The sequence below is a fragment of the Anopheles bellator genome, chromosome 2, assembly GCF_943735745.2.
Source record: "Anopheles bellator chromosome 2, idAnoBellAS_SP24_06.2, whole genome shotgun sequence".
In the NCBI taxonomy this organism is placed as follows: domain Eukaryota; kingdom Metazoa; phylum Arthropoda; class Insecta; order Diptera; family Culicidae; genus Anopheles; species Anopheles bellator.
In genome coordinates this window covers 59,534,528-59,559,406 of record NC_071286.1, presented here as the reverse complement: position 1 = coordinate 59,559,406, position 24,879 = coordinate 59,534,528, and the positions used below count along the sequence as shown (strand labels likewise).

Sequence of the window (24,879 nt, the reverse complement as noted above, 5' to 3'; positions counted from 1 at the left end):
ATTTGTTCGCCAGGGCATTGGTGATTCATGATTGAATGTTAAGTTGCGCAAATTTGTTTCTAGGCAATGGCGGCAATCAGTCGTGTTTTCCCAATAGTAACGGTCCAAATTTTGTTTATCTGATTTTTCAACAACGTTGTTAGATATCTACGGAAATCGATCGATGGATTTTTTGAGATAAATTTAAGCTATAGTTTGTTCCGTTGCAATCCATTGCGACGGACTTATAAATCGCTTTAAGTTACCTCTACAATTACACACGGAGGTTAATCAATTACACACAATTACACACGGAGGAGGATAATCAATTGTTTTTTTTTATTCCATTGAAATAGTTAACGTAAACTAAAATCTTATCAGATCTTAATGGAGAAATAATTTTGCAAAAGAATTCTACCGAACACCGAACGACAGAGCCCACTTTCAATTATTTGATTATGAATTATGATTATGATTTGGGATGAATTATTTAGTAAATGATGGCGTTCAAGAGTCGCCAGGACTTTAAGTTCCCCTTGGGCCCTTTTCTGTGACAAGCACACCATTCGAACCTCACGAATCTACTAGCCCAAAGGTGTTCCACCTCGACCCAAAAAGAAAACCAAACCGACTGATATCCTGACGACGCGGCGCGAATCGGATTACGGACTTAGTCCCTCACTAAAAAAAATACGGCCCCTACAGCGAGAAGCCCACCCCCGTTTGGAACAGGAATTCGACCATACACATACACGAGGCCAGTCAGCTAACCGCACACACATATGTTGCGAATCAACACGCACCTCGAGCACCGAAAAATTCGTGGAACTCTCGGTCCGGTGCGGCGCCGCGGCGGGTTGCAAAGTTGGGTTGTTGTCACAGGATAAACAAAACCCGTATACCACCCGCACATCCTGATCCCGCTCCCACTGCCGTGGAAGTTTACGATATTTTCCAGCCGTCTGCAGACACCCTTTTTTCTTTTGGGTCGAAAAAATGTGTCGTGGAAAGAATGGCTTGTTAACGCGGGACCGGGTTGAGATTGATATGGTCATGTTTTTGTATCGTCGAATCAGAAGCCTTCAATCGTGGCAAGCGATCTGGCTTGAAGTAACCGACGAATTCATCCGATCGCTTACTGGAAACTTTGCATACTTTGCCCATCGATTAAATGTTGGACAGCTGCTCCAAACTTCTCGCGTACTCAAATCCTAAACGAACCGTTTAACCCTCTTGCTCTAGAGCCGCTTCCTGAGCTGCACCTGTCAAACGTCAACATTAGGCTCGTCTCATCCGGAGTCCGGAGCATCACCGACGAGCCCGCATTAATGGGCTCCGTCGGAGGACCTCCTCTGTGCCACCGGCATAATTCCCGGCAACTTCCACCAACTTCTACAGACGCGCACGAAAGAGCTCCGTCATCATGCGCAGACGGATTATGCTGGCGGTGCACTAGAGCGACACCGATCGATCGTCAGCGGACCGGATGTGCACAAGAGGAAGAAGCAGAGAATCGGATCGGTCGTGTCACAGGGAGGGATGCTGCTGCTGCTGCGCTGTCAGAATTGGTTTTCGGAAGTCTCCTGGCACGCATCCCCGAGCTCTTTCGGCCGTCTAATTACTTGCGCCGCCTCAACACGCAACTCGCACGTAAGGTAGGAACACACCGAAATAGGAACACACGCGTGCGCATCACAGATTCCGTTATCTCTCTCTCTCTCTTTCTCTCGCTGATGATGGTCGTTGGTTCGATTCACACTCACGGTTTCCACTCTCATCAAAGACAGACAACCGACACGGAGCGCGCGACCACCGCCGTGCCCGCTCCGTGACCTATCCTAATCTCCTCCTGCCGTGGACGGCCCGCTGGTCGATGGCAGCAGTGCATTCTCCCACAACATCGCCACACAAACACACACCGGAGCACCACGAAACATGCAACAGATCGTGTTTCAAAGGCCCGAGAAGGGGCCAGCGGAGTCTGCGGTTCGAGAAAAGACCACTTTGCGGTGGCGGCGGTTCAAGTGTTCTGTGGCGGGCCCACGATGCTAGAGTATCCCGCCGCGGTGGTCGCGGTACAGGGTGGTACACAAATTACATCGGCCAGTGGGTGCCGCGCGTTCAAGTGCTCGCACCGTTCACAGACTAGGATTTGGAACATTCCTCATTAAGGGAACGCAGCGCCGCCAGGGGGCCCACGGAGCGGGCGACAATCGCCGACTGATCATTAGGATTAGATGGGAGAGAGAGAGAGGTTGGGGAGGCAAAATCGCATGATCATCGTCGGAAGCCTCGTCGAGAGGGTGGTGTGCTCGATCTCCCTGCGGTCTATGATGGGTTAATCGAGAAGGTTCCACGGATCGACTGAAGCTGCACTGAGTTATGTTGCTTATCTACGTTGAGCTTTACACGTTCCATTTCTACACTTAATGCATGTAAACGATGAAAATCTAACGTTAATAGCTTTTTTGGGTTTGTTGTAAGGAACTTTAGGTCTCTTTAAATGAATTAATATTCATTTTGTCAGTCATGTGGCTATCTCGAGGCTTGCGAAAACAAAAACTCAACTCAATCACTTCCATTAATTTTGGCTGGTCAAGTTTATCAAAGTTTTGTATTCCAGATAAATAAATAAATAGTGTCGGTTGCCGCGTAAAACGTTCTTGATTTAATGCTTGCTTGTGTTCTGGCATCCGCTGTATCAATGTTAGATTGATCGCATTGAGGCCTTACAGCACAAGTTGACTAGGATCGCTCGACTTGCCTTCTACTTGGGCTACGATCTTGGGCTACATCGTAGACGATCGCGGCTCGAGCTATTTTCAAATTTAACATTCCGTATTGACTCGTCAACATTCCATGCTCGATTTAACCCTTAGGATCCTGCCGGATGTTTGTTCGATGAGCTCTTTTCGTACGTATAATAATTTTTCACCACTTCATGACATTAATATGTCGCTTGATCTTGATGTCGTGATGTTTTTGCTATCCTGTTTTCTTAGTAACAGTTTCATTCATGTTACTGTTTTATTCGTGTTCTTTTTATATACCGGGTACCAGCTTCTGCGTTCGTTTCGCCAGCAGTAATTAGTTGCGCTATTAGTTCTAAGTTGGTTCTATAAGTTGTCAATCAAGCTACGTTGCCCAATAAATGTGTTTTAGTTTACAAAAAAACAAGATTATTTTATGTTCGGGCGGTCACCTAATTTGAAGTTGAATTACAGCATTGGCATTTTGATTTTAATTAAATTTTATGTTAATCGCAAAACATAGTTTAAGTTCAAATTCGGTAAACATGCTCTGGCATAGTCTAATCTAGAGCTGTCCATCTATAAGGGCGTCATTATCAAATAAAGAGTTAAATAACTAAAACAGCTACAGGAATAATTTTAGCTTTTACATAAAATTAAGATCATATCCCTGTCATATTAAGAACAAAATAATGAACATTCGACACAATTGCTTGGTCATAGAATTGTACGAACCACCGGCAATCGTTCACGGTTGCTCGGGATTAGATGTCCCAGTGGCCAAAAAGTGTTGCTAACTTTTGAGCAAACCTTCACACGGCGCGAACCCCGCACCACCACCACCACCACGACACAGTAAGTGGAGCGCGTCATGTAAATCCCGTACTCGAAGCCAGCAGCATAGCGCTTCGTCCGTCGCGCTATCTTACCATACTTTCTCAGCGGGACCCAAACCACAACATCTGTCGCCGGCACAAATAAGCATGTGCATCACGCATTCGCTCGGTGCAGTCGAGGTCGATGGTGGGCCCCATCACATCTACCACCAGCATATTTCGCGGTTTCGTTTTCCAACTCTCGGCCGCCGTGTATCTTGATCGCTGGTTGCGATTACTATGTTGCCGCTGCCGATTGGTCAGTCCCCGCTGGCACTCATCAACGTGTTGCATTTAAATCGCGATAATTCAAATCGCGAATTTTTGCGTGCCCGCGAATCTAAGGAACTAAAAATTAATCATTTTCGAAAGGCAGCGGACGAAGGCTGCACACCCCACAAAACAGGGTTTGATTGAGTAGAAAGCACACACTTTCTCGTTCGCTCGAAGGGAGCAAATTTCGGTGTTAAACAGAAGATGAAGAAAAAATCAGGATACGGTGGTGCGGGCGGGCACGAAGCGGGGTTCGAGAGAGCATATGGTGCGCCGCCACCGGCATCAGGGTCGCAAGGTGTTCGTTTCTGCAACAGGTCACCAAAAGTATGCCCATCTCGGTTCGGTTCCCTTTCGCCGCACGCGTAGCCAAGAGCCGCTATGCACGGCCGCGATCGGAGAGCATAAGCCGAACCCACATGTTGAGCATGATAATTTTGCGCACCAGCAGGAGGCACGAGCAGTGCATCAATCACTACCATCGGGGTTATGCAACTCACCACGGCAGCAGCAGCAGCAGTTTGTGGTGTGAAGTGCATTTCGAGCGCAAAATCATCCTTTCTTTTGTATCGGATCTCGCCGATCCGACCGAGGTCTATGATGACGAATTTGCAAAAGAACAGGTGATAAACATTGCGATCGGCGTGATTGGAATAGCAAAAACTAAGCCACACACAGGAACAGCGTGAAATTCAAAAAACAGTATTTCATTAGGAATTAAGAATTGGAAAATTTTCATACGCAACTCACAACGAATTCCCCTTGAAAAGTGGGGCACAAAAAAATGATAAATTCCTGCCCATTATTAAACATTAAAATATTGATAAATATTGATTTTCTAGGCCCCTTTCTAGGGTACCATCTGTTGCAATCGTTAGATAGTTGGGATGGGCCGGTCGGTGGTATTAAAAGCCGAAGCGGCCCCATTCGATCGTGACGTGTTTCGCTCGGCGTCGTGGTGAGTTAGACGCCAAGAGTACGTATTATTGGTTTGATAATTACAATAATCAACCGGTGGAATGGTGCGCCACCCCCGGGCTCCGTTATCAGGAGGCCCCGGACACACAATACTTTTCGCGACAGTCCATACGCGACATATGCTGCGCCTCCGTTGGCTGGTGTTGGCCGAGATAAAACATCACAGAAACAGAAACGAACGACACACTACAATTTGGGTTACAAATTCCCCGTCCCGAGTGCTACCGGATCGAAGCCCGTCAATTAGGTGTGTCGTGACGGTTGTAATGGTCATGAGCAAGACGCCACCAGAGCCGAATTGATGTGTGCCCCGTCGGAGGGTGATCTTGTTTGCCGGTTCCGGTAGGTGCGCTTCGTTTCGCTTCCCGATTTCCGGGGGGAGCGCATTAATTTCCCGACCAAACACACCGCATTATAGCAAACGGAATTCGGGTTCCGTTCCGTTTCGATTTTAAAAAAACATGGGCCTCAGAATTGATGGAACTTTATAATGAAATTTAATGCAACTACTTAAGGATTAAAATTAATCCGAAAATGCATCCGACGGGCCTAGAGAGGTTGACTCGTACCGCCTCCGGGGCAGTGTAATAGAATTTTAAACGACATCAAGCCAAGAGTCTTTCAAAAGGAAGGACCGTACTAGTGGCCATCATGCAAAGGTCCATTGGGCAAGCAGCGCTCAAGCCATGGCTCGCTCAATGTTTGGCCAACGGACGGTCAAATATCAGCCCGGCAGAGGGCCAAGCCTTGCCACCAGTGAGTGAGCCGGTGCGGGGTTTTGATAATTTCAAATCAAATTTAAATTAAACACGACCACCGGTGGACTCCGAACAAAAACTGAATCATTTTCGTTACAAAAAAGACTCTGTTCATGAAACGCAACGGACAGCGAAAACGGAACCGGAACGCGAGCTTCCTGCAGCAGAAGGCTTTTCGGCAGAGGTCCTCCACCGGGAAGGGCGCGCATGTGGAGCCCCGTACGTGGGCCGTAATGAAAGTTAAAAATTAATGAAACGAAAAACGCGGTGGAAATGGGCCGATGGACCCCAAAATCCGGAAACGGAAGGAGCGCTCGTACGCACGCAGAGGCCGAAACGCCAGTCGGTCACAGAGAAAGAGAAGGATCCTTTTTCGGGACGCGAGGCGAGGCGTTGGTCGCTGGTGGGTTCGAAACATCATACGCTGCCCTGCACAAACTGGCAACAAAAAATAGGGAGTCGAGAGAAATGGAATCGTCAGAACCAGACTTCCATACGCCGCCGCCACCGCCAGCGCCGCCATCTACACACCCCACAACAAAACGCGCGCCATGGGCCGCCATCATCCTTGGAACCGGCACACCACCACCACCAACTCGAGAGGACGCGAGCACACCAACACAACGCTACCAAGCCGCAACACGATGCACGAGCGAAAAGGGATCGAAAAAAGGACCCTCTCTCGGTGAGTGTGTGCGTGCTTCAGGGGTGGCTGGTGCAGCTCGATAGCGAGGGGATATCCTCGAACGCTCGACCCGGAACAGGTTCACCACCGGGAAACGCGCAACGCACCAAACAGGACACCTAACGCGCGAGTGGTGGTGGTGCTGCCGCAGTCGGTGGGTCGTGTCCCTCTCTCTGTATGTGTGCGGCAGAGGGAGGATGCTGTGGAAAGGGACGGCAACGGGCGCGCGGATGTGCAACGAACCGGAACCAATGCAACGGTAATCTCCTTGCTTGTGTATGTGTCTGAGGTGTCCAAAGGTCCCTTCTTTCAGCAGGGTGTGTGTGCGCGGCTCTACAAGTAACAGGGAACGAATCCTTTTGCGAAACAAATTCAAACGGACACCGGCCACAGGAAGAAGAAGGAAAAAAAATTGCTATTTTCGCTTTTTTGTGGCGCAAATTTTAACATTTTCGCGGCACCGGGAAACGGGATTCGCAAGGATAACGGTACACAGCCGCAAGAGCACGGGACCACCTAGCTGGCAGACGGTAACTCTGCCATTGTCCTACATTCGGCCACACGGAAGTGCCCCCCGGAACCGGACGACGGTCCGCGTTCGAAGAGAAAGCCACCCCGGATCGGTCAAAGGATACACACGGGTGGAAATGGCGGGGGTTGCAATTATCGGGCCGTTCGGGGCCGGCGGAAAAGAAAGTGTGCCTCCCCCCCCAAAAGGAGAAGGATGTGGAGCGAACAAGGAGCAATGAGCGAATAATCAACCGAATGGGGAGCTTCAATTTCGCTCGCAAGCCGATGATTATTCGCCGATTAATATTTGGTTCCTCCGCACCGGAAGCTAGCAAATGGACCGCCACTTAAACACTTCCGTGATACTTTCTTTATCCTGCTCCAATAGTTTACTGGTTTTTGAGTTAAATTTATGTTACCCAATTACCGAAGCCATTCTTATTGCATCCTGCAGGGCAATTAATATGAGCCCAGCACAAAATTAAGCCACAGTAAATTGACTTCATCTCTTTTGATGATCGATATGCTCGAGTTAAACTGGCCTGGTCTAACTATTGTTATAAAAGCAAAATATTGCAAAACCTACAAACATTAGATATGGTCTTGAAATTAGTGAAGCAATTACATCGTGGCAAGGTCAGCGATATTTATTTGAGCCAAAAAGCTGTCGAATTTCGAAGTTGTTATTCGAGGTTATTGGGTCGCAAAGTCTTAGAAATCGAAAGGAAAAGTAATTAACCAGAACGATTTATGTACAAGTAACTGGTGAAATTGTGCAGATACCTTTGGATGAAATTAAAATTGAATTTGAGAATTTAGTTTCAAGAGGTCCACGATACAAATATCCATGTCAAAATGATCACCATTTGTCATGAATAGTTTCAGGTTTGTGAAAAATTTGAATTCAATTTTATCGGGTTTCATTTAACAAAGTTTGACTATGTCTGTCCCTTCCAATATTCGTTAACACAAGTTTCCTTAATTATTTGCTACTGTACATACGAATTTTGATAGCAACATAATATAGTAGAAACAGCAAACAATAGTAATCATACAGCGCGCTATGGAGTAGAATTTCTCGTTCAATTATAATTCAATTAGTCCACCAATTTACTTCGCTGTAGTCAAATTTGAGCGATTTATTCATTATTCAATAACGTCCCCACTGAATGCCCAACGCTATTCCGTGAGCACACTACTGCTCTGGACTTTACGAGCTCATTATGATTCTACAACGCACACTAATTATACTGAAATTCTTTCCGTTTCGTTCCCAAAAGCTCAAGCAAGCCGCCTGCGGGGTCTGCTTGCGGACACGATTCCGTGAGACCGCAAATTGATTATCGTCACTTGCGCATGCAACGACGTGGAGTTTGTGTTCCTTTCGAGGCTGTCCTTCCCATCACTGGCCACCGGAGGACATAACGTGCAAACGACCCCGACCGACAGCTGAACTCATCACGTCCTGGCGGCAACCACCGGCGAAGGATAAATAAAGACTGCCCTTGCGGGATATCCTTTCGGCGGCAGGATAACGCACACATATGCACCCAGAGCCCGCGAATGGCAGCTGTTGGCATAGGAGCCACGGTGCGCGCTTCGTGATTTGCTCCCTGTCCCCGTCCTGCTGGTACGGGTTGGAATTTGCCCAACTGACTGAATGACTGACTGACTGACTGAGTGACTGTGTGGCTTCGACAAAGACTCTAGCGCGAAGAGGAACATCCTTGCACCAGCCACGAGATGTTTTGGTGCGCTCCACGCTGGGTGGACCTCGTCGTACCGTTTGCAATTTTGGCCAAAAACATAAACTCATCCAAACGGCACTTGGAGCGAATGAATGGTCACTTATAAGCACCCACCACCCACGGGTTTTGACGGTACCGCCCTCTCTCTCTCTCACACACTGATAGTTTCAGTGATTCGCATTGCAATTATGGATGCACTCCGGTGGCTATGCCGAACCCCAACATTGCACACGTTCGCACGATGTGCATCGTCAGCGCACCGGAGAGCCACAAATGAATTACCATTTTCGGTAGTGCTCGCGGTGCCCGATGCCAACGGCAGCCGCAGCATCGAGTGTACCCAGCCCGGGAGGAGACAAATTAGTACACGTCAGTAAATTATTCATAAGCACACTAATTATGATGCAGCCAACTCGCGCACCAGCGGCCTCACCACCACCACTACTACTACCGATGTATGCTGAGTCTCGACAAACGGCGTCCAGTGTGCACGGGTCGTCGAATTGAAAGCTGATTAGTAGCAGTTGATGATGACTCCATCGCAACCCGATGTGGCGATGGTGGACCGTGAGCCGTTATATTCACTCGCCACACGCATCTCAGCGTCCGATGCTCTTCGGAACACGTTCGAAGATGGAAAACGTTCAATAACTTATTTTATTAAAAAAAGTTTGTATTACCCTTTTCGACGAAGACACTGTTCCAAAACTCGCACAAATGATTAAAGTAACGATTGCGAACGAACAAAACTAACAGCAAATTCTGCATTCCTGTCTTATACTAGGCCAAACAATAATCTAAAACACTGACAGCATTTTAATTTGAGAATGGTCACAGCCGTAGCTTAAGCTTTAAAGATCAACCACAACTGACAACTGTATAACAACTATGTAACTATTTGCCGAGAGCTGAGTTGCAATTAACCTGACGTCGACCCAACCGGGAACTCAGAATTGATGCGCGGTCGTCCTTCACCGAACATAATGACCCAAGCTCAACAATTTCTCGTCATTTCTTGACTTCAATATGTGCCTTGATCAGTGTCGTGATGTTTGGCTTCATGTCTTCGTAGTATCTGTTTCATACACGTAACTGTTAAATTGTTGTATTCGTGTATGTTTCCCTTTAAATACAGATTACCAGCTTCGGCGCTCTTGTCGGCAGTTGTGTTTAGTGTTAGTTCTAGTTTTAAGTTATTTCAAGTTATCAATTGTCAAATAGGCTATGTTGCCCGTTGATTTTTTGTAATAAACCAATAAATAAATAAAAATATCTAAACATAGCCATAATATCATAAAATAATAAAAATAATACTTAAAACATTTAAACAAAAATTTAAAAATACTTTCAAAATAGGAAAAATAGTAAGCCAACTGAAACATAAATACACCTTTGCAGAGCGAAGAGATTTTTAAATGATCGGTTAATGCTGCATTAAAGACTTTCGGAAAGCGAAAACAAATGGAAGCTACCAATTCTTATGTTACCCCAAAGCAAAAGAGCAACCGAATGAGCAACAAAACGCTCAACACTCTTGTGATCCTATTAGCTCATAATACCATTTTATAATAGTTGTACAAGAATCTTCAATTAACGGTGGCACGAGGTGGGCAGGGCGCCCAGTCGCCGGAAGCAGACTTAATCTCCTGAATCAAAACCGTAAACCGATCGGCCTATCGGCAGTTATATCTCGATCAGTCCGTAAGCTGCGCCAGTAACGGCAACAGCAGCCGCGTTTCGTTTGCTTCTGGCACCAACCATCGCGATATCCGCCGAGGCTCTTGAAGGCTGGCGCCCTGCATTCCGGTCGATCGTGGGGCTTGAGGGAAACAGTGGGGGAGCGGCAGAAATGCAAGGCCGAATGTCCATTCCCACCCCGGCACAGTAGCTCCGGAGCCTCGCACGTCATCTCACTCGCGTCAGTCATTCGCAGCATAACGAAAAAGAGGGAAGGCGTTGGTTCGACCTTCACCAAAGTACCCTTTCCGTCGCCACCCAGCGCCACCTACGCGGTGTGTGCGTCTTTCGTAGGTGTCGGCCATTGCAAGTCGATCGGACGGCCAGGCCAACAGGCAATTAGTCCGGCGAAGCTCTCTGGCGCGCCGCCGGACACTGCAGGTACGAGATTCTGAGGCCGCGCGTCAAGGCCATCAGCAAGCACCTCATCTCTCTCTCTCTCTCTCTGGGTCGGGCTGACCGCCTTGGGCAGGAAAAACCCGACTTCGCGGCCGGCCAAGCCCTGGCCGAGCGTCCTAAGCCTCTCTAAGCCGCCACACCGTGTATTTCCCAGCTCCGTTACCGCTTCGCCGCAGGATTCCAACGAGACGGCATGGCTCGCCGATTGCGAATCATGTTCCACGCGTCGCCTCCTCCCCCGCTGACTCGACCTACTTTCCGGGCTCGCCAGAGGCTCACAACAAACGGCGAGATCGGAGCATGATCGTCAATCGGATCGGCGAACCCCTCTTTCGCAACGATCCGTTGATTCTCGCCTTCGGTTTGAAAATGAAGTCGAAAGGCCGTCAATTTGTTGCTGCCCACGCCGTGAGCGGAATTATTTTTTCATTCTCCTCCCGGAGAGTTTTCCCTCATTTCCATAGCCAGCATCGACGGAACTCTGTTTTTGTCGGAAGAAAGCAAAAAAAAAGGGGTCCCCCAAAACCGGGCAGAGAGTTGAGTGGCGGCTAAGTGGTGAAAGAATAACGACGAGAAAGGGGGCCCCCGGAGATGACACAAAAAATGATGATCGCCCAAATCGCGGCCCCCGAGAGGAAAGAGATTAGAGGGAAGGAAAATGGTCCCGAGAGCGTTTCCCGAAAACCTTTCCCCTTTTTTTTGTGATCCACCCTCCGAAAAGGGTCGGTGGCGTCAGCGACGCCCGGGCGAGGGGCGTTTTTCTTTTCCCATCGCCGAGACGACGAGCGAGCAAGGCGGTCGTAATAATAATTGGCCTTTCCCTTTGCCTTTCGGTGGCGTTGATGTATAATCTCATATTTTTCCCGTAATTCCCATCATGCCGTGGCCGAGGGCGGAAACGAGCAGGAGCGGCGACGCACACCATCAAGAGCTTATGGCCTCTCGTTGTCCTGCAGCACACACACATACATGCAAACACGCGAACACGCAAACACTTTTCTTCTTCCCACGCAGCAGCATCCGCAGCAAATCAACAAACGGTTTTGTTGCGTGCTTCTCTCCCCCAACGGCCACAAGTCCTTCGCCGCACACGCTCTCCCTCTCTCTTTCTCTCTCATTCGGTTGAGTTTGAGATGCTGCGCCGATTTTCCGGGGCCAACATCGGGACCCAGCACCGTTGTTTATGGAAAAGATGTAACGCGCGCGGCGCAGCATCCACGGCCAGCGTTGGAATCATAACATTGGTCGTCATCCTCACGACGCGATCATCGCACGCCAGGGTGACGCACAGAGACATCCGCTCGCGATCCGTTTACCGGTTCTGACCGGTCGGTTCAATCCACCACTGAGACCCGCGGTTTGTGCGATCGATTTTTCGCGCAGCACAGATCCTCCTTTTCATTTTACCCTCCTTCATTTTTTGTTCATTCCTCTCCGATTCTCATCAACATTCTCGATGTTTATGATGCTCCGTGCTCCATGCCTCTCTCTCTCACTCGCTCCACGATTCACTCCGATCCATCTTGCGGCCCCAGAAGAATTATGCCCCGTCATAAAAAGAGTCCAACGTTCGGAGGAAATAAAATCATAAATAGTAATTCCAAATCAGCTTCGGCCGCGCTCGGTTGCCACCCTTTCTCCCATATGCTGCTGCTGCTTCCCGCGCCACACGCCACCCACCACCGCTAATCCCGCGGTCCGGAGTCACAGGTTTTCACACATTTCTCCCGCGGGACCAAGGAGAACCCACTTTGGCTGCGCGTCAAGCTGCGCCGCAAAGGGGTGTCCGGACAGCACATAAATCGGAGACGGAGCAATGTAAATCAGAATTCTCGTGATGGTCTCCTCCCCGATCGGTTCGGATCGGATGCCTCGTGTGAAATGTGCGCGTGAGCTGTGTGTGTGCGTGAGCATAGTTATGACGGTGGTCCCCCAATTATGGACACCTCGCCCGACACCCCGCGCTCGGTTGGGATTTAAATGAGCGCAGCGCCCGTTAAAGTTGTCATTTTTTGTTGCTCCTCTGCCGTTCGGTTCCTTTGAGGTGGAAGTCATTTTTTTGTGGTTCGTTCGAGATTTCTACTACTTGAAAAATCTCTCCTTATTCTTCTAAATCTATGTCAACACCATTACAATAATCCCTACTCTAGGCAATATATCTATGTCTACATTTTTTTGAAATTTTGAACAGGTCCGAAAAATACTTCTTTGGAATAGCTTACAACACATTCTTGATTTCAGCTCCTATGGCAGATATTCCGGCTTTCAAAAGTGTCCAAGGAGAGGTCTCTTCTCCTGGGTCGACTTTGCGTCGAAATTTGATTTTGAATGATCGACGATTTTGATATGATCACAAACTTGTGATACAAAATCAAGAATTATGTCTCTCAAAAAATCCGATCATTAAACAGGTATTCTTTGTTGACGGTTTGGAAGGCATCCATGATGGAAACACATCAAGATAACCTTCGTAAACGGTTTTCCGTTAGTTTTTTGGCCACAGTAGTAAGCGGGGCCATCATAAAATGCAAAACCGAAACGGAATCGAACGGTTTCTTCTGAGTTTTTGATGGAGACATAAAACAATAAATAACCCAACCACAAACCACACACGGAAAATTTCGCACCAACGCGACGACGCGGTTAACGATCGTAAATAATTCACGACACCGATGGTCACACTCTCTCTCGAAGGTGGCATCCACCATTCGGCCGATGGATTCGGAGTATGAGCGCGAAGAACGCCGTTAAACCTGTCACCCGAACTTGGGGAAAACTGGGGATTATTCACCAGTTTTCGAGGATTAGCAACGGGATACTGACTCCGCACGGTTGCGGTCATCCGTGGAGGCGCGAAAAAGTGTTGAGATGCCGACGAATCCGGTGTGCGATAAATAATGCTCCCAATGACTTCAGAAGAGGACCTCTCCTCGTGTATTGCTCCCAGGCACACGGACACGATCCGGAGCAAACCGAACAACGCAACGGTGGAGAAAAAGAAAATAAAAACATACAAAGCATCTTGAAGCACCCCACGAGAAGTGGATGATCATTAGTATGATCGGGGAGAGGATCGGATTGGAGAGCATGGCAGGGCAGGGCCCATAGTGGGAGTGGGTAGGAAAGGGGCACCCACCCGGCACGCACGGATCGACTGCCCGACCGGGCGACTCGAACTCGGACCCACCCGTGGGTACACAAAGGAAGAGCATGATTTCCAAAAATACAGTCCAAGAAAGAGCAATAATTTCATTATTTATGTTTTGATCTCTTCCCACCCTTCCGTCAGCACGGCCGACGGCCGGTCCCTGTCCACCATTTTCCCACACATCGAAGAGATTCGTTCAACCCAGTCCCGAGCGCGCGTGTGCGTGTCTCGGGCGAAAAAGATGATCTCTTCTTGGCCGAGGATCGCTAGACATCACAGCACCACCCCCGGCCATATGTGCCACGCCGACCGGCCGACGGTCTTTTTATGCGTCGGAAAGGGCCCTTGCCTGGGTCCGCCCCGTCCTCCCGTACCAGAACGCCGACGTGAGCCAGTGAATCAATAATTAAATGCGCGATCGGAAGCTGCTCCGCGGTCCAAGCTCCACACGTTTGCGCGACGTCATTAAGTTCCCCGAACGGCCTCTGACGAGCGTTGCGTGTGTTGCGCTAATTCCTGGTCGCGATGATCGCGAGGGCACGCGGACGAAGAAAGTGAAAACGGCACCGAGGGGGCGATCCGATCGCGGGGCGCGGCACGAGAATCTACGATAATGTCGATCGTTCGCGCTGCACACGCAACGCAAGCACCACCACGCGCCGATGATCACCACGTAGGACCACGTCTCACCCTCTCTTTCTCTCGCGCGCGCGCGGTGGCCTCCATTTTGATGGCTTTCGCTTTTTTCGGGGAGCGCCACCAAGGAACCGGCGGCTGCGGCACGATGGAGGAGTCCAACATCAACAAACAACATTAGCCAACAACGATCGATTCACGATCGAAGCCGGCGTGCGCCGCGCGTTAGAAAAGGCTGTAGTAATAAAGAGAGAAAGAGATGGGGTAAGAAATGGTCGCATAAAGAAGCGCGCTTCTTTAATTACGGCGAAAAACGACGGCCGACGGTCGCGGCAGCATCTTGTCGTTTATCTCACATTTCATGTCCAGGACTTCTCGATACCCCTACGCCACTCGCGTGTGCTCGGCCACACGATAATGGTCCACACATACAGAAACTGGCGAAAGAAAAACATTCACCGAGCGAAGCGCGAGCACGCGTTCACCGGCGTTGGCGATCTAGCAAATGGCGATCACCCAGCACTTCGCGCAAAGTACTTCGGCGACCTCAGCCGTTCCTCATGGGCTCTCCGGCGAGCGGCCCAACATATGTTGATCGAAGTGACACCCACCCAAAACTGATTTCGAAAACAACTAACTATCGACAAAAGACGATCGACGATCCTACCAATAGTTTTGCAAAAATGCTACATTTTCCAAAGAATGTCCGTGACGCGTGGTCAGATTCAAAATTCAACGTTCATTGGGACCAACGTCAGCATCGTCATGCGAAATCCACGACAATCGGCGCAGATAATTCTGTTTTGCTTGGATAAGATTTGACTCATCACCGATTTTTGTCTACTCAAAAAAATTGATGGCAAAGAATCTTTATCAGATCTTGTGTGAACAACGAAATTGAAAGCGCGGACGCATTCGAAATGATGACTTTGGCTTATGGTGAAGCTATGATGACCCAAAGCAGCGCTTATCGGTGGTTCCAAATTTTCGAATCGAAAATCGAATATACGTAGCCCGCGGAAATCCAAATGTTACGAAACTTTTTGATCAGACCACGTATTTGAAAGGCAAATTAAGAAAAAAATAATTTTCTTAGGATTCATTACTCCTTTCACATTACGCATCAATGTATTAGTCGCATTTGTCAGCTCGGATTTGGGTCGAATTTGGTCGAAGTTCTGGTTAAGCTTGGGGCGCCATCGGTGGATGGGTTCTAAATATATGCGGCTGCCGGCGAATTTCTCAAATATGCGATGCATACGACATGATTGATGAACAACGTACACACGGTTGTCCTTCGAGAATCGAGGTTTCGGACACAAAAAGTAAATATTGCGTTCCGTGTTTTTCGATTGTTCCATTACCCCTGTTAGTGAACGGTTTTAAGACTCCATTCAAGATTGTTCTTCTATTTACGCTAATGCAAAGCACTGGCCTGTGAAGACATTGAAGCAGCATCTGTTTTTCTCTGAGTCACAAACACTACTCTCTATGAAGCCGAACTGGCGACTGCATACATCAAATGACTCACTGTTTGGAGCATAGCTAAACTGTGGAGGCGAACGGATGGCGCTTGCCCGCGGCCCACATAAATCTCTCAGCATCTCGGACGCTTCCCGGACCGTCCACGACGAAGCAGCAACGATGACACATTCTCGGTTCGCGCGCTCGGCCAGACAAAAACCGGACTAAAGTTCGCGCCATATTCACATCTTGGTAACTCGGGTGCAGCAGTAGGAATTATCAAACGCAAATTAGTTCCCTAGCCGCCGTGTCACGACTAATCGGTCGATTTGTTCGGTCCAATTCGCGTGCCAAGCACTCTGGGCATACGCATTCTGGGCCTATCTACTTACTCCTGTCATCGATCGCTTTTAATCGATATGGAGATAATTATAATAATGGCGATAATTTGAAGTTGACTACAGAAGGAGTGACTCCGACGGGGCGAGCGCGTTCTCTCCGCGTTTCGATTGCAGCGCAATTGGGACTGTTGCAGGAGACTAATGGCAGAAAGATAATTTCCGCTTTGGCCGCCGTGTCAGCCCGAAGCCCTCGGTAGCCGGCTCGGTGGAGCCCTCAATAATCCGCCGGGCCCCGGGAAGAACAAGGCTATCGGTCGTTCGTGAGAGGCTGATAATAGGGCCCTACACCATATCATGCCACCGCCCCGTCCCCCCACCGTCCGCGCCGTTGTTTGTGATAATTGATAGTGCACAATGAGTGTGTCACTACTAAAGCCACTGCAGCAGCAGCAGCAGCAGCGGCGGCGCAGCCCAGCATAAGCAAATCGAGGGCTGCGGGTCCGAGGGATTCCGAATCGAATCGATCGAAGTTGTGGCCGCCGCTGGCGCTGATTACTAACCCACGCGAAGGGTGGTGAGCGAAAAGCGCAATCGAGGCACACCCGCACTACGCGGCCCACTACGAAGCTTATCGATGAATTGCTGGTAAGATAACTCCAGTTTCTCGACCTCCGGTTCCCTAGCCGAAGGACCGAATGGCAAACATAAGCAACCGGCTCCACCAGGTGGAAGCCCCACGAAGCCGTTCTTGGGCCGGCGAGTTGCAACAACAACCGGTGGAGCCGCCCGCCAGCGGTTCCGTCGATAAGAAAATATTGCACGGAGCAGCAGCAGCGGCGGAGAATGCTAATGTTCCCGTGTTGGCCGAATAATCCGTGGCTATCTCCCGCGCCGATGACGACGGCCTGGGGAGAGATAATAAATGGACAAAATTGAAAATGGGCCCCACACTGACACTCTAAGCTGGGAGCCCCTCAAGACTTACACAGTTAGTGACACAACATTCCACGGTTTGTTTTGTCCTGCAGCCTCCGGCCCCCACTGGCCACTGCAGACCTGCAGACCTGCAGCCTCCGGCCCCCACTGGCCACTAAGCCACATCATGAGAAATGATACGGGGCCAAGACAAATGGACTGCGCCAAGGGTTTTTGGAAACGCCGACCGTTGCGACTTGGAAAATGGCGGCTCCAGCTATCGAAACTGTAACTCGATTATGACGGGTCCAGGGGGGTGGCCTGGACTTTGTGGAGTTCAGTGAGCCAATCACTAGCAATCCTTGGGGCCTTTGTGACGGGCGAATTTTCCAACCAAGAACTGACAATCCACTCATTACACGAACGGGTTCCTACGAGGCCTACCACACACCGGATGGGCAGCGTAGACTCCTGGATCGGGGAGGAAGGCGAGTTGCCACTGGCACCATAAATCAACGCTTGCCGACTTGTGCGAATGCGAAAAAGCGCGGCAGCAACAATCGGCCACGGCCCGGGCGACACTTCTCTCCCACCAGCAGCAGTGACGTTTATCAGGCCGTTCCCCGGAGAGACCCGACTGCGTAATCTTTGGTGGCCTTCTCCACGTTCCCGGCCACTAGCGTTTGGCCTCCGAAAAACAACGGGGGGCAGCAGCATAGGGGGCTGGCGATCGATAGACTGCTGCGCGATAGACATTAATCTGCCTTTTTGGGCCCGGGGAGGGATTTTTAATCGGTCCCAACCGACAGACCGACCAACAACAACAAGGACACTATCTTCGGGCCGCCGCCGTGTCCATGGTCTGATCGAATTGCCGAGAGCCGAGGCTCGATGACGCTGGTTGACGTTTCTATTTCTCACCCCCGAGATAGGCCGAGGCCTGGGGCGTGAAAAGTCCACATTTCCTTCGCGGTAATTCGATTACCGGTCCGCGAGAAAATGGCGACATGAGCAATAAAACAACAAGATAACGGACCGCAACGCAACAACAAAATCCAGAGCACACACATCGGCTAGGCGAATGATTCGAAACAAACCGAAAAACAAAAAAGGTGGTCCCACAGCCCTTCAACGCGGTACGCAGCGCGGCGTGTGACAAGATTAACGGGTTGAGCATAATGGAGGCAACATGCGCCACACCCCACAGGGGGAGGTAAGGATGGGATCAGTTCCATTAAAAAACATCAACAACATCGGCTGGCGGGCCCGATCCAGCCCGCAACAAGCAAGAACCGATCGCACGCAAAATCAGTGCAGGATCGGGGCGGTGCGTACGCCGCGCCAGTGTGACAAGTACCATTTATAATTGTCCCATAAATATAAAATGTGAACAGCTAAAATCGCCGGGCCGCGGACCAGACTATGCAGCAAGTACGTGGATACCTTCTCTCCCAATACATTGGTCGACGGACGGTGCTGGTTTGCTAATGCAGCAGGGCAAGCGAGTGCCGTCCGAAGCAGTTCTCAATTTATTATTATGTTGGGTAAAAACCAAATCCATTAGTTACTCGGGAGATACTAGGTAGTGATCGATATCTCGTAATGTATCGATCACATTCAAGTTAGTGCTCGTTGGGAATGAGAAGTGGCTTACATACGACACTTTCGTGAGAAAACGATCATCGTCAAAGAGGGATGAAGCATCCGAAACGGGTCAGGACTGACGGCCAGAAAGGTTCTACTGTGTATTTGGTGGAACTTGAAGGGAATCACTTATTATGAGTTGCTTCCTTATGACTAAACACTTAATTCAGATCTCTACTGTCAACAACTGACAATTGTTGTTAGCTTGTTACTGACAATAAATTGCAACACACGTTTGTAGTGACTAAACAGAAACTCCGTGAGCTTGGTTGTGAAGTTATATTGCATCCACCATGTTTGTCCGGACCTGGCATTAAGCGATTACCAACTTTATTCTCGCATTGCAAAACTTCCCGAGTGATAAGAAAATGGGATCTGAATAATTGATAATTTGATAAATTAATGACTAATTGATAAAAAAAGATTATGAAAATCGATTACAAGAATTTTTCGCCAATCTTTGTCCTTACTTATGTGAGAGAGGTATCATGAAGCTAACTTGAAAAGGGCAACAAATTATACAACAAAATGGTGTATATTTGAAGCGGACCTTCAGAAACATCTGAAGTAAAGTTTTGAATTTCGTATAGAAATTATGGGTTTTTTCCCCGAGCCTAATATTACCATTAATTCTTTACATTTGTTGACATATTGCATAACGCTGTAATGCTGTAACGTGACATTGATAAACAAAGCGTTACGTGGCAGAAACTCAAAAGGCGTTTCTTTCTGGGGCACGTTGGTCTGAACAGTCACTTGTTTTTTTGCGTTTTCTATCTACCCCGGCAACATTAACCACAAACCCTGGTGGTGGTGGTCGTCTGATGGATTCGTCTTATCGGCGCCGATACCATAACAAAAAGTATGATTCACCAGACCAGTCGCTGTTTCAACCGGAAGGCAGCCTTCGAAACAATCTCTAAGCCAATCGACCGAATACACTGCGGCCGGGTCTCGCAACTGCGTCTGGGAGCGATATTAAATAGATATGATGGTGATTGCCCAACGCCAAAAGTTTTAAAGTTTGCGCAAACTTTGACGTCACGGTGGACACCCGTTACGGCAAGTAAGGCCAACGTACGAAGGTGGGAAAGTTTCGGCCAGAAAGAAGTTTTGTTATTTCAAAGGATGTTATGGTACAGAGGAATCTTGCAAAACGAACATAACGACAATAAGGAGACATACATTTAGCAGCATAAAGATTTTCCGAGCTATAAGTGAGTTGGCCCGATATTTGTTGGCCACCGTAGCATAACAAACGGAATCGAAAACGGCCAAGGAATGAAGGCACCGTTCGACACGATTGTAAATACCAACCCCCGGGTTGGTAGAGGTAAAAACTCATCTTCGAGGCATGTGCCCCACCAGATAAAGGCCGTGTTGGGTGTGGAGGGAACCGTGCAACGTCTAAGCACCCATCGGCGGGCGACGAAGGCCGCCAAGCCAACTTCGCTTCAGTAACAAAGTGTATACATCGTCTACGTACAGAGGGGGCACAACATTGTGGCCGCCGACTGTTGCTGATATTGCCCCACGGTGTGCGTGCGGGGGCAGCCCCACAGGCCTCCGGCGTAGGTTCGGGCGCATGAGAAAACCGAACGCGGAAATGTCAGTGCACGAGATTGCTTTTCCATTACTTTTCCTGCCTTGAAAAGAAGTGTTATTTTTTCGCTCTCTCTCGCTCGCTCGCTCTCTTGTTGTTTCCGCTACTTTACTGGCTGCCACTGCATCTGACAGTTCGACTGGGTACAGCATCGCATCCTCCGTAGGAGACGACGATGACAACAAATGCCCGCGCGATGGGCCCTTTCGCCCACCGGGCGTGTAGGGCTATTTTCCGACGGAAATGGAGAGACAGCTCCATCGTCGACGGCGACGAAGAAAATTCCCACTCACTCTCCTGCTGGATTCTGCATGCTCCGTCTAAAAGAGGCAAAAAACGGAGGGAAATGATCGAAAATATGCAACAAACCAAAATCGTCGTCGCTGTTTTTGTCCTCCCGATTGCCTTACGAATTTGCATTTTATTTTCCAACAACCCACTCGCTCTCTCTCTCGCTCTCGCTCTCTGACAAAGGCGCGATGCGACGCACTTTATCGTCCGTGTGTCCACCCACACACCGAAACGGCCGCGGGCCCGGGAATGTGGTGGTAGTTTTCTTGGCACAAAAACAACCAACACACATTCCGCGGCTGCTGCTGCTGCCGTGGTCAACAATCCAACAAACAACACAACATTAGCCACAACATCGGAACGGGCGCTGCATAAACTTTTCGCCCCGGTTTTTGGCGAGCCCGATATTTTTGGGGAAGAAAAATCATTATTTTCTCAGACTCTCGCGAGCACTCTCTCTCTCTCTCTCTCTCGCACACAGCAGAAGCACTCTTTTTTCGCTCGAGGGACGGTCGTTGTTCGAAACCAATCGACCGAAACACTCACACCCCTACAACCTGCGCTAGTGTTCCAATATCTATTGCACTTCGGTGTGTTGATCGTGGCCAGCCCCCGCGCCCCTCCCTGTTCACCCGCGCCACAACCCTTCGAAACCCCTTTTCCACACATCTCGAGACACGACGCACGAAGATTTTCAGTCGGCGGCGGCCCAACGGCACGAGCGAGACGGTGACAGGGAGCGAGAACGGGACGGGCGAGTGCGCTGGAAAGAGAGCGAAGCTGGGATGGATGACGAACAATTTTCCAACGCGTCTTCCCGCACTTTACCGATCCGCTGCTGACGGAGGGAGTGAGCGTGTATGTGTGCGAGTGGTTGATGGCCCGAGAGAGAGAGACAGAGAGCGGCCACCTCGCTGCGTGATGCGAGAGGCAGAGGGAGAGCCAACAAGAGGAATAATAAAAATTATACCCTCGCTGTGACACGCATACTACTACGATCGCAGCAAACGCACGCACGGCCTACTCTTGGCCCGTGCTACGCTCTTTGCGGCACCTTTCTTCCGCACGCACACTCGCTCACAGGCGGTCGCCCACCGCCGTCATCTCCGTCTCCGGCCGCCCTGCAGGGGGAAGAAGGACGCGCGCGCACTTGGCGACGCACTTACCAGGCGGCTGCTTGTTGGCGATTTTGTTGAAGCAGTTCTGAAACACCTCGTACAGATGGAAATGTTCGTCGTCGCTCGTGGCCATTTTTAGGACCCTCTAGGATATCCTCTCCCCGACAGTTTCGGCACCAACTTGCCCGGACGGCGGTCGGTATCTTCTCTCTCTCTCGCGGCGTTGCAGCCTCCCTAAGACACACACATGCACACAAACGATCGACGGTGGAGTGAGACGGGGCGAACAGGCGGCGTGAGCAGGACCGCGCGCTCCGGACCGCCACCACTGCTGCCTGCTGCCGTGAGGACGAACAATAGAGCGAGAGGGAACAGCAAAACGCCTATTCAACACAGCCAAACGCCGTGCACATACACGCGCCCGCACCACTGCGGTTCATTGAATCTCTTCTCCTACACACTGGCCATTCGTCACGCACGCACAACACACACTAACACACTCGAGCACACACTGGTGCAATCTCCTCCGATGGGAGAGCGATCCGTGGCGATTCTTCAAAATAGGGGCGAACGGGGAAAACTCCTTTCCCGCACGATCACGCACGGCGCACGGCGCAGTGTCCAGTTCCGAACCAGCAGACCCCAGCCAGCAGGTCCCGTGTTCCTCCGCCGCCGCTGCTGGCCTTTCACGAAAGGGTGCAGAGTACACGTACACGCACGCACGCACGCCGAAAAGGGGGTTCAGGGGTTCGGCACTTTCGCGTTTCGCGTTTCACGGTTTCGCGGTGACTTTAACCGAAAAACGCGTGAAATTCGAAAAGTGATTCTCGTAAAGTACGTCCGAACGCTTGAATTTTTTTGATTGGTTCGACGGTGAAATAATACGAATGACGGGAAATTACACGCGTCCGTCCCCGGCTAAAGTTGCGCGCACACGAAAAAAAACCCGAACAAACCCGATTCAAACTACGAAAATCCCGAACAAACCCGATTCAACTTACGAAAATCCCGAACACGAAACGAGAGAGATTTAACTCTTTTCTCTCTATTCTCTCTCGTTTCTCTGCGCTCTCTCACTGATGTTTTCGATCCTGAGCGTTCTTGGTCTCTGGTTTTCTATTTGAGACTTCCAAGCGGGAAAGAGATAGCTGACGCTAGAGCGGGAGAAACCAACAACACACCGAGAGCGAATGCTGTGCCCCGAAAGAGATGGCAGACGAAATGGGCGCGAGTGTGAAAGGGATCGACGGATGGGCCAACGGATTCTGTGCGCTATCTCTTTTCATTCGCTTGATGGGCAAACACTAGCGTTTGACTTTCTTGGGACAACCCTTCAACCCTTTGTGGTGTTTATGGCTTCTCGATTTGCTATAATCTTCACTGTCAATTGTACGCGTCAGAAAGTTGCAACATTTCTTTAAATTCCTGTTTTTATTTTGGAGGAAATTAAGAACACTCTAATACCCGTTAAAACGAGAGGCTGTATCTGGGGAATTAATATCCACTAATGTGGAAACCAGTTCAACAGCAAACGGTTCCGATCAAATTGTGTACAACGGTAACGCACAGTCGTTCAATGGAACGTTATGAAAAAAATTAATTACCCAAAATTGACTGAAGTTCTTTGGTGTTTTATTATTACAACAACACAGTAAACGGAAAACGTAGCCTTATTGAGAACCCAAGGAGCAACTATGTCCGTTTGAGTGTCCGATGGACGGTCCAAGGACCGTGCTTTCGGCAAAAAGGACTATTGTCAAAAAGCTAAATTTATGGCATTTGTTATAAAGCTTTGCTGGGAATTATAGCGCAGACAAAATATTTGAATCTATTATAGCAAAAATACCAGTAAATTATTTTTTTATTATTTATATGACTGACACACAACCGGCCATGCTTTCGATTCCCGATACCGGCGTGACAGGGGGTTGGGGCGGCACCAACAACCCCACCCCTAAAACAAACTGTTACAGAGAGCATCAAAGATTAACATTGATTAACATTAACATGCTTTTCTAGGCTTTGTTGTTTACACTACACTACATATTTTATTATCAGGCGCAAGAAAAAACAACGCAGATTTTCTTCCGACCCGTGAACATCCCACATATAATTGACCATGGGAAAAACATTGGTTTTCCAAATTCATACACAAACTTTCAAGGATTGGCCTTGTGGTTTGTTAATGGCCATAGTGAATGCAAGACAAATCGGAAATTGAAGTTTTTTTTTAACTCATCGGGATTCTCGGAATGAGAACTTCCAACGCTGTTAGCGATGCAATCGTATCGAAACGCTGCTCGATACAAAACAGCTTCTTCTTCGGGTACAACCGCTGAGCGGACATTTAAATCAGCATCTCTTCAAATCGAAAATTTTCTACTTGCTGATTTCTTTTTTTCGCTCGCCGATTTCGCGCTGCCAACCAACCCGTTTCACGGGCAATTGTGTGTTCTTTTTCAGTCATTTTGTTCGCGATGTTTCTCATCCTTCTTGCACTATTGCTTTGTTGGGAAAGATTCGACCGTCTTGGTCGCCTTAAGACCGTGTGTTCGCGGATTGTGTTACTAGGCGGCTACACGAAGCGTGAAAACTAGCGTAAAATTAATTTGTAACGTCAAAACGTTTACGCTTCGTGTGGCAGCAAAAATTTAAAAACGAAATGTCAAACGTGTATACGTTCGTGTTTTTGGTCCAAGAAAATAGAAATAGAAGAGAAATTAATTGATTTCTGAATTTGTTTTCTGTTTTTTCCGATTTTGTTGCTATACCAGCAAATAGGAACTTGAATTATCCTCTGTTTGTAAGCAAAGCGTATGAAAAGAATAATTACGCTCGGGTTTACGCCTCGCGCGAGCCGTAAACGTTTTGACAGAGGCGCAGCAGTTTGGCATTAATCTGTAATGTCAAAAACATTACGGAACACCTCATGTAGCCCCCCAGTAACTCGACCGGTGTTGGAACGAAAATTTAGGAATTGACACCAATATATAGAAAAGACGCACGTGTTAGGACAAGAAAGAAAGG

At 49.0% G+C, this 24,879-nt stretch overlaps 1 protein-coding gene across 1 annotated transcript in view; it reads right to left on the bottom strand.

Moving 5' to 3' along the window:
• LOC131212299 (protein daughterless) overlaps window positions 1-22,016 on the bottom strand; it is a 55,594-nt gene extending 33,578 nt beyond the window's left edge. The window contains exon 1 of the mRNA XM_058206106.1: window positions 21,901-22,016. Coding sequence (XP_058062089.1) covers window positions 21,901-21,985 — 85 coding nt within the window. The 5' untranslated portion in view covers window positions 21,986-22,016. The remainder of the gene's footprint in view (window positions 1-21,900) is intronic.
• Between the last annotated feature and the right edge of the window lie 2,863 nt (window positions 22,017-24,879).